The 15,922-nt window shown below is 31.6% G+C and overlaps 1 protein-coding gene across 4 annotated transcripts in view; it reads left to right on the top strand.

The window, feature by feature from the left end:
- LOC139814096 (furin-like protease 1) overlaps window positions 1–4,538 on the top strand; it is a 226,583-nt gene extending 222,045 nt beyond the window's left edge. For 3 of the 4 annotated variants that reach the window (XM_071780089.1, XM_071780086.1, XM_071780087.1), the window contains one exon: window positions 1,987–4,167. In XM_071780089.1, the coding sequence (XP_071636190.1) occupies window positions 1,987–2,426 (440 nt within the window). In that variant the 3' untranslated portion in view covers window positions 2,427–4,167. Of the gene's footprint in view, window positions 1–1,986; window positions 4,168–4,403 lie in introns of those variants that run through there. The other variant, XM_071780088.1, reaches the window with a different exon arrangement.
- The last annotated feature ends 11,384 nt before the right edge of the window (window positions 4,539–15,922 follow it).

Here is a 15,922-nt window from a genome sequence, read left to right as displayed (position 1 = left end):
GCTTTCGTCTATGCACGTATCTCCTTCGCTTATTATGTTTCTCATATAAGGAATCCTCACATTTATTAATGTGCTCTATCAATTCTGTTACTGTAATTAATATCGCATTGGTACAATCATTATCATCAGACGGTAGATAATTATATGATATTTAATCTATCAGAATAAATGTCATCTAGTGAATAATATTGTGTACCAAATATTGACGATAATATTAATAATGTGAGGATACTTTTATACACTTCATTTTCATCTTGTAAATGTAAAATATAGTAGTGGAGTATGATTGAATCGTATAAGAGAAATTATAAATTTTTGTCAAATGTTAACATACATACGTCGCTATTTTATTTTTTTACATTACATGAAATTATATCATGCTTCTAAAAGAAAACAATACAAGAATATATTTTTTCATATTTAATACTTTTTTACTTGCAATTAATATGTATAAAAGAGCAGAGAGATTCATATAATAGGAAAAAATATTTTTCATGAATGGTATTCTTCTGTTTTACTTATTTTTTTTACTTTATTTTTTATTATGCAAGCTGTACAAGAAAGCGACGAAATTATATTAAGAATGTTGTAAAAAGAAACCTCAATGTAGACATGATGGCAACAGCAATGATGTGTAATGTCAATTTGTCAATCATTATCTTTCCTCTTGTTTTATAGAGATTAGTGAATGTTATGTAGTAACTTCTTTCGTAACGAAATCGTGTACATAATGCATGAACAAAGATCAAAATGATATAATTTATTCGTAGATAATAACTGACAAATTTCACTGACATGTCACATCATTACATTAAGCATAAATTCAATACACAATACAATAAAAATAGCATCTATACATGCATTTTATTTATTAGTATTTTTTAAGTATTGCATTATTGATAAATTTGTTTTTGTAAAATTTGTAAATGGAATATGGCACACATATGCTTTTGCATGCTTCGCAAATTTTAAGAGTTGTAATGTCACAGGCTGTTATTTTGTGCATTTATTTCGAAGATTATCTTCTTATTTTAGTGTATAAAATGGATAATGTTAGTTTTTTAATAGATATATTTTTAGTAATATATTTTTAGTTAATATATATATTTTTTTAATAACTGCGAACATATTTTAGGCTTGGGCAAAGTGATATCGCAAATTGATCATTCCAAAAATAATTGGTGTTTATCAATGAACATGTCTAATTTAATTAATTGATTATTTTAAAAATCTAGAGATTGTAACTGATAAATTTATATGTAATTAACGAAATGTTTTACTATGTGTATACATATATAGAAAGCACTATACGTAAAATCAATTTTATTGATAAAATCTACACATAATTACTCAGTTAGTTTTTATAAGACATAATTTTCTTTTTGTTATATTAAAATAGTATTGTATTTATAGTTCAATAATATTCGATATTGATTATGAAGACTTGCAACAAACTTTAAATATTAGTTTCCTAGATTTTTTTGATCAGCATTCGCCAAAGACTCATGCATTAAAGAAATAATTTAAAATTGCGATATCGCTTACCTTAACATGTTTTATTATTTAGTTTTTTAAATAATACACATTGAATACTACGAAATACACTCAATTGTGCGTTGTAGGATTAGTTAACCACTAATATAAACGGCCGAATGGCGTTGCAGGAAAATTTTTTTAAGTAATGTGCTAAATTACTACTTTGTACGCTAAATTATTATATACCATTACATTATTAATATTAATTACCGTCACTTTTATTTAATTACCGTTACTTTTATTCTAATCTATATTTATATTTATTTCTACAGAATGATTCTAAATTATCTTTTGCAACGCCATTCGTCACGTTGACATGTCAATCGGCTGCAACAATACGCGACACTGCAATAATAGCAACAGCAGCAGCAACAACACACTACAAGTTCACACCACAATCTCGACTAAACAAAAATGAAGAACATCAATGGTGTATATCTAATTTTTCAGTGTGCAAACCGGGTTGGTACCACAGCAGTGGCAGCTGCTCGCGACGATGTCCAGCTGGAACTTACGCGATCCGAGATGACGATGATTCCGGTGCTTTCTGCACCGCATGCCATTACTCGTGCCTATCTTGCAGAGGACCTACCGACGCGGACTGCATTACCTGTTACGCGGATTCGGCGCTGATGTGGAGCAACGGAAAGGCACTGTGCGTGTTGAGCAGCATTTCCTGGAAAATGCAGTCCACAGTATGGCTCCACAGGTTGACCGTGGCGTTCTTGATCAATTTAGGCCTGGTGATCGTTATCATCATTTATTTTGTGTTCACCTACATCCGTAAACGCAAATCCGTCCATAAATATAGTAAAGTAACTTATTCCGGTAACGGCGAAGTTCATGCGGATACAGAATTGGAAAACAGTTATGTGTCTGAAAGCGAGTGAGTCTATCATCGACGATGAAGAAAGAAAATTGCGATGTTTTTGAGAACATTTTGAAAATTCCATATCTTTCGAAAGTGACTTGATAGCCCATACTGATTGTAATATATTATATATATAATATTTTGAAGATATTTTTGAAATACTTTTATAGAAAACATATCTTTTTATTTTCAGAGAATATGTCTAATATAATTTTATTGCAAAAAGAGACGGAGAATATTCTAGTAATATTTTGAGTAATCATATCAGTGAGAATATTTTTTATTAAACGAATTTTGTTTCAATTTAGATTCAATTCTTAGCTAAAAAAAAAACTAAATAAATATTTAAAAGTACTTTAATTGTCAATACAAAAATATATATTCTTTGAAAATATAAATGTCCTGAGACTATCCAGAGGTTGTTTGAAAAGGCATCTAGTAGTATTGTAAGATATAAGATGGATGTGTAAGAGTTACGATACGTGTGCAGATGCAATAAGATTATTTTTATAACATACTGTATGTAACAATACATATATCTATATCATATATTATAAATTATAAAATATATTTTATAACATATATACAAAATATATATTTATAACATATATTTTATAGTATAATATATTGCTACATGCATAAAAGCAACCAATATAATTAACAATTGTGTTTTACAAACGGATCAGAAATCGAAACGCTAGGATGAAAAAAGTATTTAGAGAAAATTTTGCGAGAAGAAATTATAAGTATTTTTACTTCAATAAATGTTCTACAATTTTATTTGCTGTACGCGAATTCAGCACCATTCCACCGTCAAGTTTTGGAACGATACTGCACTTTTGCGAGTGTAGGAATGTTCCTTTGTAGAAGCGGTTTGTGAGATGTCTGGAACGTAAAGCGTTAATGGTGCCGATAGTTTCCTTTGAGATGAAGCAATCGCTTCGTTGCGACGCCAGTATTGTAGCAATAGTTCGTGACGATGGACCGTTTTATCGATCGCCGGTGAATTAGCGCGTAATGTCTCTTGAACAGTGATTTTATGCAATTCAATGAGTCTTAAACACCTGTGCGATCATCCGGACGTCCATTATGCGATTAAGAGTGAGAGTGACGGGCGTTAATTTGGACTGCGGTCGTGCTAAAACGATCACGAATAACTTTACAGATATTCGCGAATATATTATAGCAATTTACCTATTAGATCTGAATCAATTTAATATGTAATATGTCTTAGACTAATGTGAAAAAAAGACTTTAAGATAAATTAAATACATACGTATTGAAGAATAGATTAAAGAAGAGCATACACAACATTCCTAGATATTTACAGAAACAAAGCAGTATTTCATTTTCTATCATTATCTGTCGACTTGTAATCAAAGTTACATTGGTTAGTAACGCAACGCAATCTAATTAACGAAATTACCACGTCGTATTATGCGTATATGCATAACCCGTATCGTACATTAATCCGAAGTGATGAGAGATCGACAAGATTTATTGCAATTAAAAGCCGTAAACAACGTTATAACAATAATGTTATTATTTAGACAAAACTAACAGTAAAGGAGTAAAGCATATTTTTATAAGAGCAATTTACCTCAATAATGTGATACACCTGTTAGCGTGAATTATAGGTAATAAATTTTATCGCCTACTGCAATTACCCATAATTGTTACCAATAATCATTGAATCACAATGTACATTGTTCTTGTTAACGTTGTAAACTTAATAAAATAATGAAAATTAATAATGAAAACATCGATATTATTTTCATTATTCACCCCTCAAAAAATTATTAAAATTTTTGTAAAAAAAAAAACACTTCAAAACATTTTACTTCGTAAAAAAACGCAAAAGTGTATTTATTTTTATTACATTTATTTGTATTTCATATATTTCAAGGAAATGTAATTTTTTCAGTTCTGGTATTTATACGACATATCCGATTTAAAGTCTTCATATTGATATAATTGTTTTTATTTCAATTTACAGTTTAACGCTGGGCATCGAGCACCAACGAAGCCAGTATCCAATGACGAAATATAAAAATTAGAGGTGACGGGATCTGATAAATGTAATTGTAGTGACAAACATGGAGACATATGTGTACAAAAATAAACAACTAGCAAACAGATTAAATAATTTAATCTCTCTTGGGATTTAATTACAACCACACTAAAACGATGAATTTACGTACTACGTACACAAAGACAAAATTATCGTCGGGGATTGAGTTGCGTAAATAATTAATCCGCAGCGTTGTTAAAAATCGCTGCTAACGAGCGGATTCTCATCGTCATCAGTGATTGGGTTGCTTATCCTAATCAGTGAATCCATCTGACACAATCGACGACGGGGCTTACCGCGTTACACAGGCGAAACAACTTGCTAATTGTTGCCAATTAATATTCTCCGGGTTGGGCTTTCGTTCTCGTTGCTGAATTGTCAAACGGAGATTCATTTCAGGGTAAGTATATATATATGTATATATATGTACATGTATGTATTCAGAAGAGACGCACTGTAATGTCGACATGGAATTAGAATCGAGAGACAAAGCGAAACAAGAAAGGATTATTAAATAATTCCCATTTATTTCCGCATGGTGTTTATGTGGAGCGTATTTGCCGACGCAAATATCACGGTAATCGAAATTTGGAACTTGATATTTTATTTGAAACTGTGAATACGCCAAATATTGAATCAAGTGCATTAGTAATAGCTTCATAAAAATCAGATGAAAACACTCGCGTTGAGGTACTTTCTGGGAAAAAAAAAAAGATATATTTGTGCGTATTTACTGCCTGCGAAAAGCCTGCCTCCATCAATATTCAATAGCACAACGAATATCGGGTTTCGTTACATGAGTTTGTTATTGCAGCATGTCAAACGTACGTGGTTTTAATACGAAGTATACAAGTTAATGTTACGGATAAAGGATACGCGCGTCGAGCATAAATTGCACAATGCACCGTGTCACTTCATAATGCACTGAGTTCAATTGCACGTAATTCACCGGTGAAACACGATGCACGTGCACATTAAAAAAAAATTTGATTCGGCCTACATTGGATATATCTCTGTAATCTGAAACTTCAGCCAAATTCAGTTAAAAAATATTCTTTCGGCATTTTTTTCCTTTTCCCGAAACTTAGTTATGTCAGTCATGGATATTTAAATGTTTCTTTTAAACGCATGATTTATAAAAAAAAAGAGATTCTATGAAACACAATTTACCATTAAACTTTAAACTGCACAGCAACGGAATACACTCTAAACTGTATTATTTCCGTTTCGCGAAAAAATTGGTAGTGGAGAGAGCGCGCTATACTATGATGCGCTACGTTGAACCTGCGCTTTTTCATATTTTAGGCAATTTGCTTCGCGCGGAAGTTACTAGGAATTTACTCACATAAATTGTTAATTTACCACGACCACCGATAATTAAAACTCATTGAGCGCGGCGGTCGTAAAAAAAGGCAACGGTATTATTCTCGCAGTCCTCCATCGGCCACCGCGGCCCGTGCCGGCCCATAATTCATGAATTATAATTTCGCGTGTACCTACATACTGAAACGATGCATTTACGCCGACATCGCGGCCGCTGCTCTCGCAAATAATGATATTCTTCGCTACTCTACCATCCCTCCGTAAAGCAAAGCACGCAAAGAGCAAACTGCTGTTGCATCTAGACGAGCAGCGCTATCCTTACCGTAGGTACGAAATGTGAGCATAAAACGACCGGATTTATATAACGCTGCGTCAAAATCCGCGCGTTATCGTGGAGGCGCGAATATCCAGCATCCGCAACATTCTTTTTCCGACGAGCTCCTTGCATCACAATGCGCTTCTTAACGTTGAAAAAACACGCGGTCGCGGCGTCAAGGAAAGTCTCGAACGATCAACAACGACTTTTATTCAATCATGAGTACATTGCATTAGACACTTTGACTTAATGAAAGACTGATTTTACCTTTCATGAAGCATTTAATTTTACATCGATTAAATACATTTAAAAAAACTGTTAAAAAATTTGTGTGGTAAGTATTTATTATAATATTATTACAGTATTAAAATTATTAGCAAAAAGTTTACGATGAAAGGGTAATTGCTTAAATAACTTTTAGATTTAAATTGTTTATTCTTTAACACAGTTCATTTCTTCTAGTATCTTTTTCTTTTTTTATTAATGTAATATGGAGATGTCCCTGTGCTACAAGTTTAATTTGCAACAAGAAATGATTGATAAATGTATCGAAGCAATGACTTTTTAAAGCAAATATTTTGCGCAATTTAAAGAAAAATCTAAATCATGGTATACTTTTGAGGAAAATGATTAATTCAGTTGCGTTTTATTTTTCCCTCTTATTTTTACAGAATTTCAGGTTTGCGTTTGATCTCTCTAGTACTTCTAGAATTGAGTATTGTATAAACTGATATCACAAAGCAATATTTGAAAATTTTTTCGATAAGCATTTCACAAATATATATTTTACTTGAAAACATATATAGGCATTTATTTCACGTACACAATCGTATAAAGCTTTACTGACGTCGCTTTACAAGAGTTTTTGTTCCGCTTTTCAGACTCAACTTTGCACTTTCAGTAAATCAAAATACGATTATTGTAAATCATCTATGTTTCAAGATACAAAATTTCAAGATACAAAAAATTTTATTTTAAATATCACACATGATACGCTTTTGATAAGAATTCGTATTAAACGATTATAAATACGACTCAAAGAGCCTCTTTAAATCAAAACACTATAAATCACTAAAATAATAAGTGATACAAATATTTTTAGATAACTTATTCTGATTCACTTTAGAGAAAGAAAAAGGAAGAGAGACACAGTTATCACATGTAAATTGATAACCCCGCAGGCGGATAGAATGCTTCCAAGCAATTGCAACCGTCACGTAACGGCGTGACGTAACTTACTCCTCTTTTCTTCTTCTCGCGAAAAGATTCACTGCCGATAATTCCTTTTCGTTTCTGCTCTCGCGTCTCGACGTGAAATAAGAAGGAAGTAATCGTTTCTTCTTCTATAAGAGTACAGAGGCGTTTGGCAGAAAACCAAATCTTTACCATAGTCTATTTTAAAGGAATATCTACTGGCACATTTCGCATTTATTATTATAACTAACTCACAAAAATGGTCAAATGTTTAAAAAATTGGTAAAAGTCCTTATAATATAGTAAGAAAGAGAGATAAGAAGATAAGTAAGACACGTCAAAATAGATTTTTATAACTTAAAGTATTATTAAAAGAATATAAATAATAACACACGTTTCCAAAATAATTTAAACAATTTTTTATAATTTTTTAAAATAGTTGATCAATTTCGTGAATCAGTACGTTAAAAAGTACGTTAAAAAGAAAGAAAAAAGAAAAAAGAGGAAACATACATACACACACGTACACAAATATAAATTATAACAGAAAATATTATCATAATTTAATTATATTAAGTAAAAGGTAAACGCAAGAATATAAAATTAAGAAAACATTTGTCGATTTTAAACCACTCAGCTAAAGCTGAGCGGATATCTCTGCAGTAATAAAAAATCACTTCTGATAATAGTTTTACAACAAATTAACCTGCTCGGCTTTCGTGGATTGTACGTAACTTATGGCAAAAAAAATTGTCCCTTTCTACACGAACATCTTTACTTAATACGTTAAAAAACACGTGCACGTTACACATTGTAATATTCAACCAAGAAACAACCATAACCGTCGATTGAACACATCGTAATATCCAGAAAGGAACAACCACAACCATCGATTGAACATTAATCATTGATAAGATTTCTTAAATGTCGCTGCCGGTAATAAATGTCGTTCCGTTTATCTACTTTCCTTCCTTTCATACAGTCTGGTCCATAAAACTTGTCGGTTATGGTTAACAGCATCGTATTTCACCCTTGATACATGCAAACACAGACAGTTTCGTGCAAAGGACCACGCGATAAATTGCGGAATTATTTATGGCACGTAAACGGAAATTTGAAACGCGACTGAATCTCGATTAAAACCAACTCGGATTGAGATACTATTAAAAATATTCACTACTATAATATAATAAAAACCTAGATATATATAACGTATGCAATAGGTATTTAAATTGTAAACATATAAGTATTATTGTAAACGCTATTTATTAATGTAAAATTAATTGATTATTTACTTCAAGTTATGACAACTATAATTAGATTAGTTTTATTTAGTAATATTAAAGATGATATTATTGACATTAAAATTCGCGTCATATATATAATAAAGACATTATACAGACATTTAGAATATTATGTTTATACTATATTAATTAAATCATGATCATTATAATAAGCAATCAAGTAAATAGGAAATATGCTAGTATTTGATCGGGCTGGATCTTTTGTATCTAATAATATTTTTCGCGTGAATTGATGTACATTTTTTGCTTCGCAAATCACGCGCCATTACTGTCGATCTTCAAACTTGAAACGCAGAAGCGTTTGAAGCTGAAGCTGAATAATATAATATATAATCACATGATTAAAACATCATATATTCAATTATGTGATTGCACTGTTCTAGCTTCAGGTTGAATTACAAATCCGTTATAAAATCTTATCCGTTATAAAATCTATTTTACAACATCCATTATCGACAAATTAATAATTGTTAATCCATTTGCATTAATAATCGTATTAATGAAAATTGATGTATATATATCTATGTATTGAGTATCTAATTAATTAATAAATATACGAAATCTTATCCGCTATAAAATCTATTTTGTAAAAACTATTATCGACAAATTATAATAATTGTTAATCCATTTGCATTAATAATTATATTAATAAAAATTGATATATACATATTGAACATTTAATTAATTAATAAAATTATAAGATCTCATCTGTAATAAAATTTGTTTTACAACAAACTATTATCCACAAATTGAGAATTGTTAATCCATTTGCATTAATAATTCAAATATCTGTATCAATAAAAATTGATAATGTAATTCATATAATGAACAATATTTTACTATTTTATGTACAACTTAATTTCAATTATTATGAATCTTAATTAAATATCTTAATTATATTTTAATTAACCATTATGACAATGCTATAATCATTTTATTAAATTGTCTTTTCCTTTAAAAAAAAGTGAATTTCCATGCAGTATATTATTGAAATTAAATTTTTAATTTGCTCGTATAAAAGTTTTTTTTAAATAACAATGGCTATTAAACCATACGCTTTATATCTCTTCAAAAATTTCCTGCGTGCTTTCAATTCACACATTCGGAATATATATGGTGAGATTAAAAATAAAAACTATGAAATAAAACTGTAGTGTAAAAAGTTGTTTAAAATCATATATTTTCTGGAGATAAAATAAATTTTTTTCATTAATAATTGTTTCTTTTAAAAACTAATAGTTTTATAGCAAACAATAGGAGTACTGAATTTTATATAAAAGTTTATAAGTTTGATATTTTAACAAGAAACGGTACTATAATAGTTGGTACGGTTGTAGTTACTTGCGGATAATTATCGCGAAACGATACTTACAACGTTATAATGCAATACCGTGTATGTATTATAATATTATAAACATTGTTTATATCGTAATGAGACAATTTTATTTAACGAATAAAAATGGTCCAACGGAAAGTAGATGTTGAAGATTAGCGGAAATGGTGTACGACAAGCGAGACGAACTTGGAAGACATTAGCGCTCGACGAAAGTCGAGAAACAAAGATCCCATTCGTTTCTCCCCAGAGTAGACCGACGAGAGGACAAATATCCTCGCCGAATATATACACCCGCCGATCGATATTTTCACGTACAATCTCCTGTCCTTTGGAATGTTAAAGAATCCGCCCTCAATTTTCAGGCGCAATGGATAGAAGAAAATATTAACTTCTGTTATTCACTTATACAAGATAAAAATAATTCTATATCTGCATGTATAATTTTTATATATTACATAAAAATTTTAAATTAATTTATCTAATATTGATATATAGCTAAATGTTTAATACTTATGATAAAAATATATTATAAAAAGAACAGAATGCAGAATTTATGACTACTTGATATTTAGTAAATATGGTTTACAGGGGGTGAATCGATTATAACAATATTTAAAACTATGAATTTTATTTCGAGCATTTGTACTATTGACCACGAATTTAAAACAACTTATTCACGTTAAAAGCGAATTCCATCCAATCAGTCACCAATGTGTGTGGGGGGGGGGGGGGGAGAAATTTAAATTTAATAACACCAGGTCAAATTGAATTACAATAAAAATTATTTTTTATTATGGAAACGTGTTAAAATGAGTACATGACCACGTGAATTTCGAACATTATTATATAACACGATTATTTGGATTTTGCTTTGTGCACTTTCATTACTTGTCTCGATTTACGTTTAAAAAACCTGTCAATTGGATTGTAATAATACTCCAATGTATAAAAGGAAACGAAAAAAGTTCTAACACATTCTAAAAACGTTTTAATTACACGTGAAAATTAATTAAAGAATAATTACATTAATTTATAATTTGTTGGTGTTTGATTGTACATTTTCTGTTACCGTCGGTTAATGTATATCTATTTGTACATGCATCGTAACCAAATTATTTTACGGTCTCGCTCAATTCCATCAATTTACTTATACGATTATACATATGTCGCTCAGCGTAACACATTGCTCTATATCAAAATTAATTATTGTGATTATAATTTGCCGTTTTGATTTCGAACATTTGATTTTTAGCTATAAATATCTATAACAAACATAAAATATTCTGTGTCCATAATGCTTTCAACATATAAAATAGTGGACTTTAATATCCTGTTCAATATTGTTAGCTGATTATATTTGTTACAACTTAAAGTAAATAATAAATTAATATACGTTGAGTATAATTTAAAGTAATCTCTATATATTATATATAGAAATGAGAATGCTCTCTCTCTATGTATGTATGTATGTTTGTCCGCTATGCAAATCTACAGTTTTCAAATTAAAACAACTAAATTTGGTATACTATCTCATGATACTCTTAGACCGTAGACGGTTTTGGGAAGGGGTCTGAGCCCGAGGACAAGGGGCCCCCATACAAAATTGTCTAAAAAGGATCCCGTTTTTCAAAAAAAAATTTTTTTGGGGGTAAATATTACTATTTGGGGAAAAAACATCGTCTACGATCTAATAAATTAGCTTCTTTTCTAAATTTAACTTTAATAATAAGAAATAAATGAAGACGCCGGCCGGCGGAGGGTCGGCGGAGAATTAGCGAAGAATCGGCGGAGGATCGGTGGAGTGGACGCTGGCCGACGGAGGGTTGGCGGAAGATTGGTGGAGTGGTTTATCGATTTAAATACTTATTGCATGTGCAGTTTTGAAGAAACTTCTGTTACGTTACATATTGTATCGCGTTCAACATATATCATTCTTCCCTTTTTCGATATACCATTGATTATTCCGTATTGCAACGATCTCACATGAGACAACTTGGCAAGAGCGCAACTCGCAACCGGTTATTTATTTATAATGCCAAACGACGGCATCAGTCCGCGCTACGTCGTAAATTTTTCTATCAGAGTATCAGAGAAACGTTCAAAAGCGCAAGAAGTTCGACCAAATTTTTATAAGAACGTAACATTTCCCTTAAAAGAAACTCTAGTAAAATTTAGAATTTAGAATTAAGAGTCAATTGTTCGTATAAATTTTCATCACCTCGTATAAAAAGATTATATCATGTAAGCGTATATCTTCTTGCATTGTATTGATTCACGATTATGAATTCGCAAATGACGCAGTCAGACGAAAATGATGAATTTGTGTCCATCGCCAAAGGTAATGGGATGCTTTTGTGATATTTACTCGGCGAGCTCGTAAGCAGCGAGCAAACTCTGCACGTTCAACATTCTGTTGCACGAAAGAGCAATTTAATATCAGGCATGAGATCAAAGAGCACGTCTATAGCGCGGCATTAAACGCGAAGTTTATCGAATCCAAAGTTTTACACTTTTACAGATATTTGAAACTCGAATTGAAATCAATTCTTCAATTTGGAAAAGTGAGAAGAATTAAGTAACACAAACAGCGTAACTGATCATAGATTCTTGAATAAGCAACTATTTCTGTATCTCAAAAATTTCTAAAGTTGAATCTGTGTCCGAGACAATTTAACAATAAGAAAAACAACACTATTTCTTTCTTCTATAAAATTTATATTTTATGTATCTTTATTTTACTCGGATCTATAACTCTTTTTATTCGTGCGTATCCTTTTATTGTCTGCATCAAATAAAATAACATAAAGTATAATAACCTCTTTTGCAATAACCAAAAAATCTCTCATCCACGGATAAATTTTTGAACATAGTTAATCTCGATATGATAGGCAAATACGACGCGCGTATCTCTTTAAGTTAATTCTCTGCGGATGTGCTATGTACATCATATAAAGCGAAGTCGGTAGTTCGGTGGAAGTTAGCTGAGAGGAATTCAGATATCACCAGTGACCAGTAGAAGTCGAGTTTCGAGAATGGGATGAACAAACGTTAATGGAACAATGGATGTCTCACGAGCACGTAAAATAAACTTCGGATATTTGCATTTGAGGTATTCGTTGCGCATCGAACGAGACCAAATAATCGTGCGATTTCGCAAATCGAAGGAAAAGGGCGCACTCAATAATATATTTCTTCTACACTATCTTCTACACTGACACACGAGATGTTTTAGTATAGATAAGTTCACAGTCATATTGATATCGTGCAATCAAAATTTTTACATCATTTTGGTAACAAAACATAACTAGGAAACACGAGGAAATTATAATAGGCAAAAAAAAGTTAATAAATAAAGATAAAAATTGAGTAAAGAAGCAAATAATACAAATATCTAAATTCATAGAACGAGACTTGATTTACAGTTATAATATTTATCATATAAAATATTTATAAATAAATAAATAAAATAAATAACATTATTGTTTACCGATTATATTTCATAAAGCAGCTTTTCTAAAGAGATTTAACAAATATTATGATAATAAATATTATAGGTACGCGTGTACATACGCAATATATGTAGAAGCGGTATTACAGTAAAAGCTGAGTGGAGAACTAATACTTCATTTTTTGTCGTCGGTGTGCCATGGCTATGGTGGTAGGTTTTTCATCGATCTGCCAGGTTTTCCCCGATATTCTCGAAACAGCGGAGGGTGAGAACCATAGGGAATGTCGGAGTGGACTGGGGATCGACGAATGGTAACGCTGAGTTATTCAATAGGACCTAGCCCATTTCGGGACAGTTCCCGCGGGACTCGTATCGTTTCATCTCGATCCCGTGGGCACGTTCGCTATATGCCATTGTGACCCCATGGAACGTAGTTTGCGAGTTTCATGCGTATATACGTACGTATACGTATGTACTTGACGAAAGTCCGAGTGATCCCCGTCATTACGTTGCCGAGGGAAAAATGGAGCTCATATTTCTCGTTTGTACGAAAATTCTCCCTTGTAACGAAAAAAAGAAAGAAAAACTCGAAAAAATACCCAGACATTTGAATTACAAAACTCTTAAATGTCATTGGATTTGTGTGATTTATTCCATTACGGAGAATTCTATAATATAAATTTTTCAATAAAATAATTGAAGATTTTTAGAAGTGCAAAAATATAAGAAATTTTTTAACTATATACAAATATAAATAATTTTTTGGAAAATAAAATATTTTTTAAGATGTACATATCTATATATTTATATTTTAGTTTGTAAAAAAAGGATAAAAGTATAATTAATAAAAATTAAATTAAGAAAGCTGTTACTATATAAAGAGTATAAAGTAAAAATCAATGTGCCATAATTGATAATAATAATATAGTAATGTTCTTGAATTGATCAAATCGATATTAACGTTTTAAAATAACTCAGTAATACATTTTATCTGTCTTATATACATACATATATATATATATATATATATATATATATGTATAGAACATATACGATAAATGTATGGTTAATTCATTATAAGTAATCTTGACAAAAGACGAAAGCTATCGGTATCAATAAGCGATCAATACAAATTGCTTTGGAAACATTAATCAATCATTCAAGTTCTCGCGTTACGAGAGCGAAATTCCCTCCCTTCTTCGCTAACCGTTTAACTCTCGACTGCAACCCCAATGAGGAATGGGGGAATTTGTGCCGCCGCAACAATCGCTCAGTATACAGGAACAACAGCTCGCAACATTCCTTGTTTCCTTGCTTCGTGGCAAAGACTTTCTTAACAGATATTGTGTACATCTAGATTTACATTTCTCTTGAAATTCTTCGAGACTCGTGAGTAACATTGCAAAGCACAGGTACGGAACATTAATGTCAGCGACAGCGCGGTCGCGGTTCAAGAGTTGAGAAGTCTCTTACTTATATTTATGCGAGGTCGGTTAGCTCGGAAGGACCTTTTTGACTGCATCTCGTTCCCCTTTCGGCCCTTCTCGTTCTTCAACTTTCGCGAAGACGAAACATTCCGGGGCGAATGCCGACGTCGTATTTTCGTCGACGGCAGAATCTCTCCCTCGCTCAATGACCGTTTCTTTTAGAAGCTTGAAGACTTTGTCGAGAGAATAACGGGAAAACGGCGGGCCAATGCGGAAATCCACAGCGCTTTCTTATAAGCCGAAATCTCGATCGTGCACAATGGCGAGTAAGAATATAAGAGATCGCCCCCCACAAAATTCGCTCGTTATTCGCTCGTATATGATTATTATCAGAGATAACCGTCAAATAATCTGCTTTTCTTCGTAGTACGGAAAATGCGAGGAGCCTGAGAAAGATTTTGGAATCGTCTCCTTTCTCCTTTACTTTTTACTCATTCTCATTTTCACTTCTCATTTTACTCTACGACACTTACGAGATTACAAGATGCAATTTCTTTTACATTAATAGCACAGTTTCCGCAAATTGCTTTAATTTCTCTTGTCTTTGACGTTAAATGAATCTTTGAAAAGAGAAGGAGAAAGGAAGGGGGGAAAGAGAGATGAGGGTTTCATTTACAGATCTTGTCAAAGTAAAAATTCTAAATTTATTATGTTGCTTTATATAAAAGTAAACTTAATATCTTTCAGTAAAAAAAAAAAAAAAAAAAAAAAATACAACGATGAGTTTTAGTTATTAATGTTACAAAAAAGAAAATAGCTCACCTTAGTCGGATAGTCGGTTTGAAAATGTTTTGTGGTTGGTAATGGTGATTATAAACTTTTATACAGCCATCCCGGATGGAACACCCGCGGCAAAATTAATCTGAACTACGCCAACCGGTAACTTTTGCTACGTTTGATAACACGTAAACGACAGACGACGACATATCCGAGTTGTCTGATGTAATTGCGCCGATATTTCTCGGGTCGACGGCTTTGAAGATCGCAGGTGGAAGGTAAACGGCGTAAAGTACTTCTCCCTCGCCGTTCTTTTCCT

Source organism: Temnothorax longispinosus, chromosome 6 (genome assembly GCF_030848805.1).
Source record: "Temnothorax longispinosus isolate EJ_2023e chromosome 6, Tlon_JGU_v1, whole genome shotgun sequence".
Classification (NCBI taxonomy): domain Eukaryota; kingdom Metazoa; phylum Arthropoda; class Insecta; order Hymenoptera; family Formicidae; genus Temnothorax; species Temnothorax longispinosus.
Note: the sequence above shows the minus strand (reverse complement) of the source record. Positions and strands in the feature narration are given on the sequence as shown.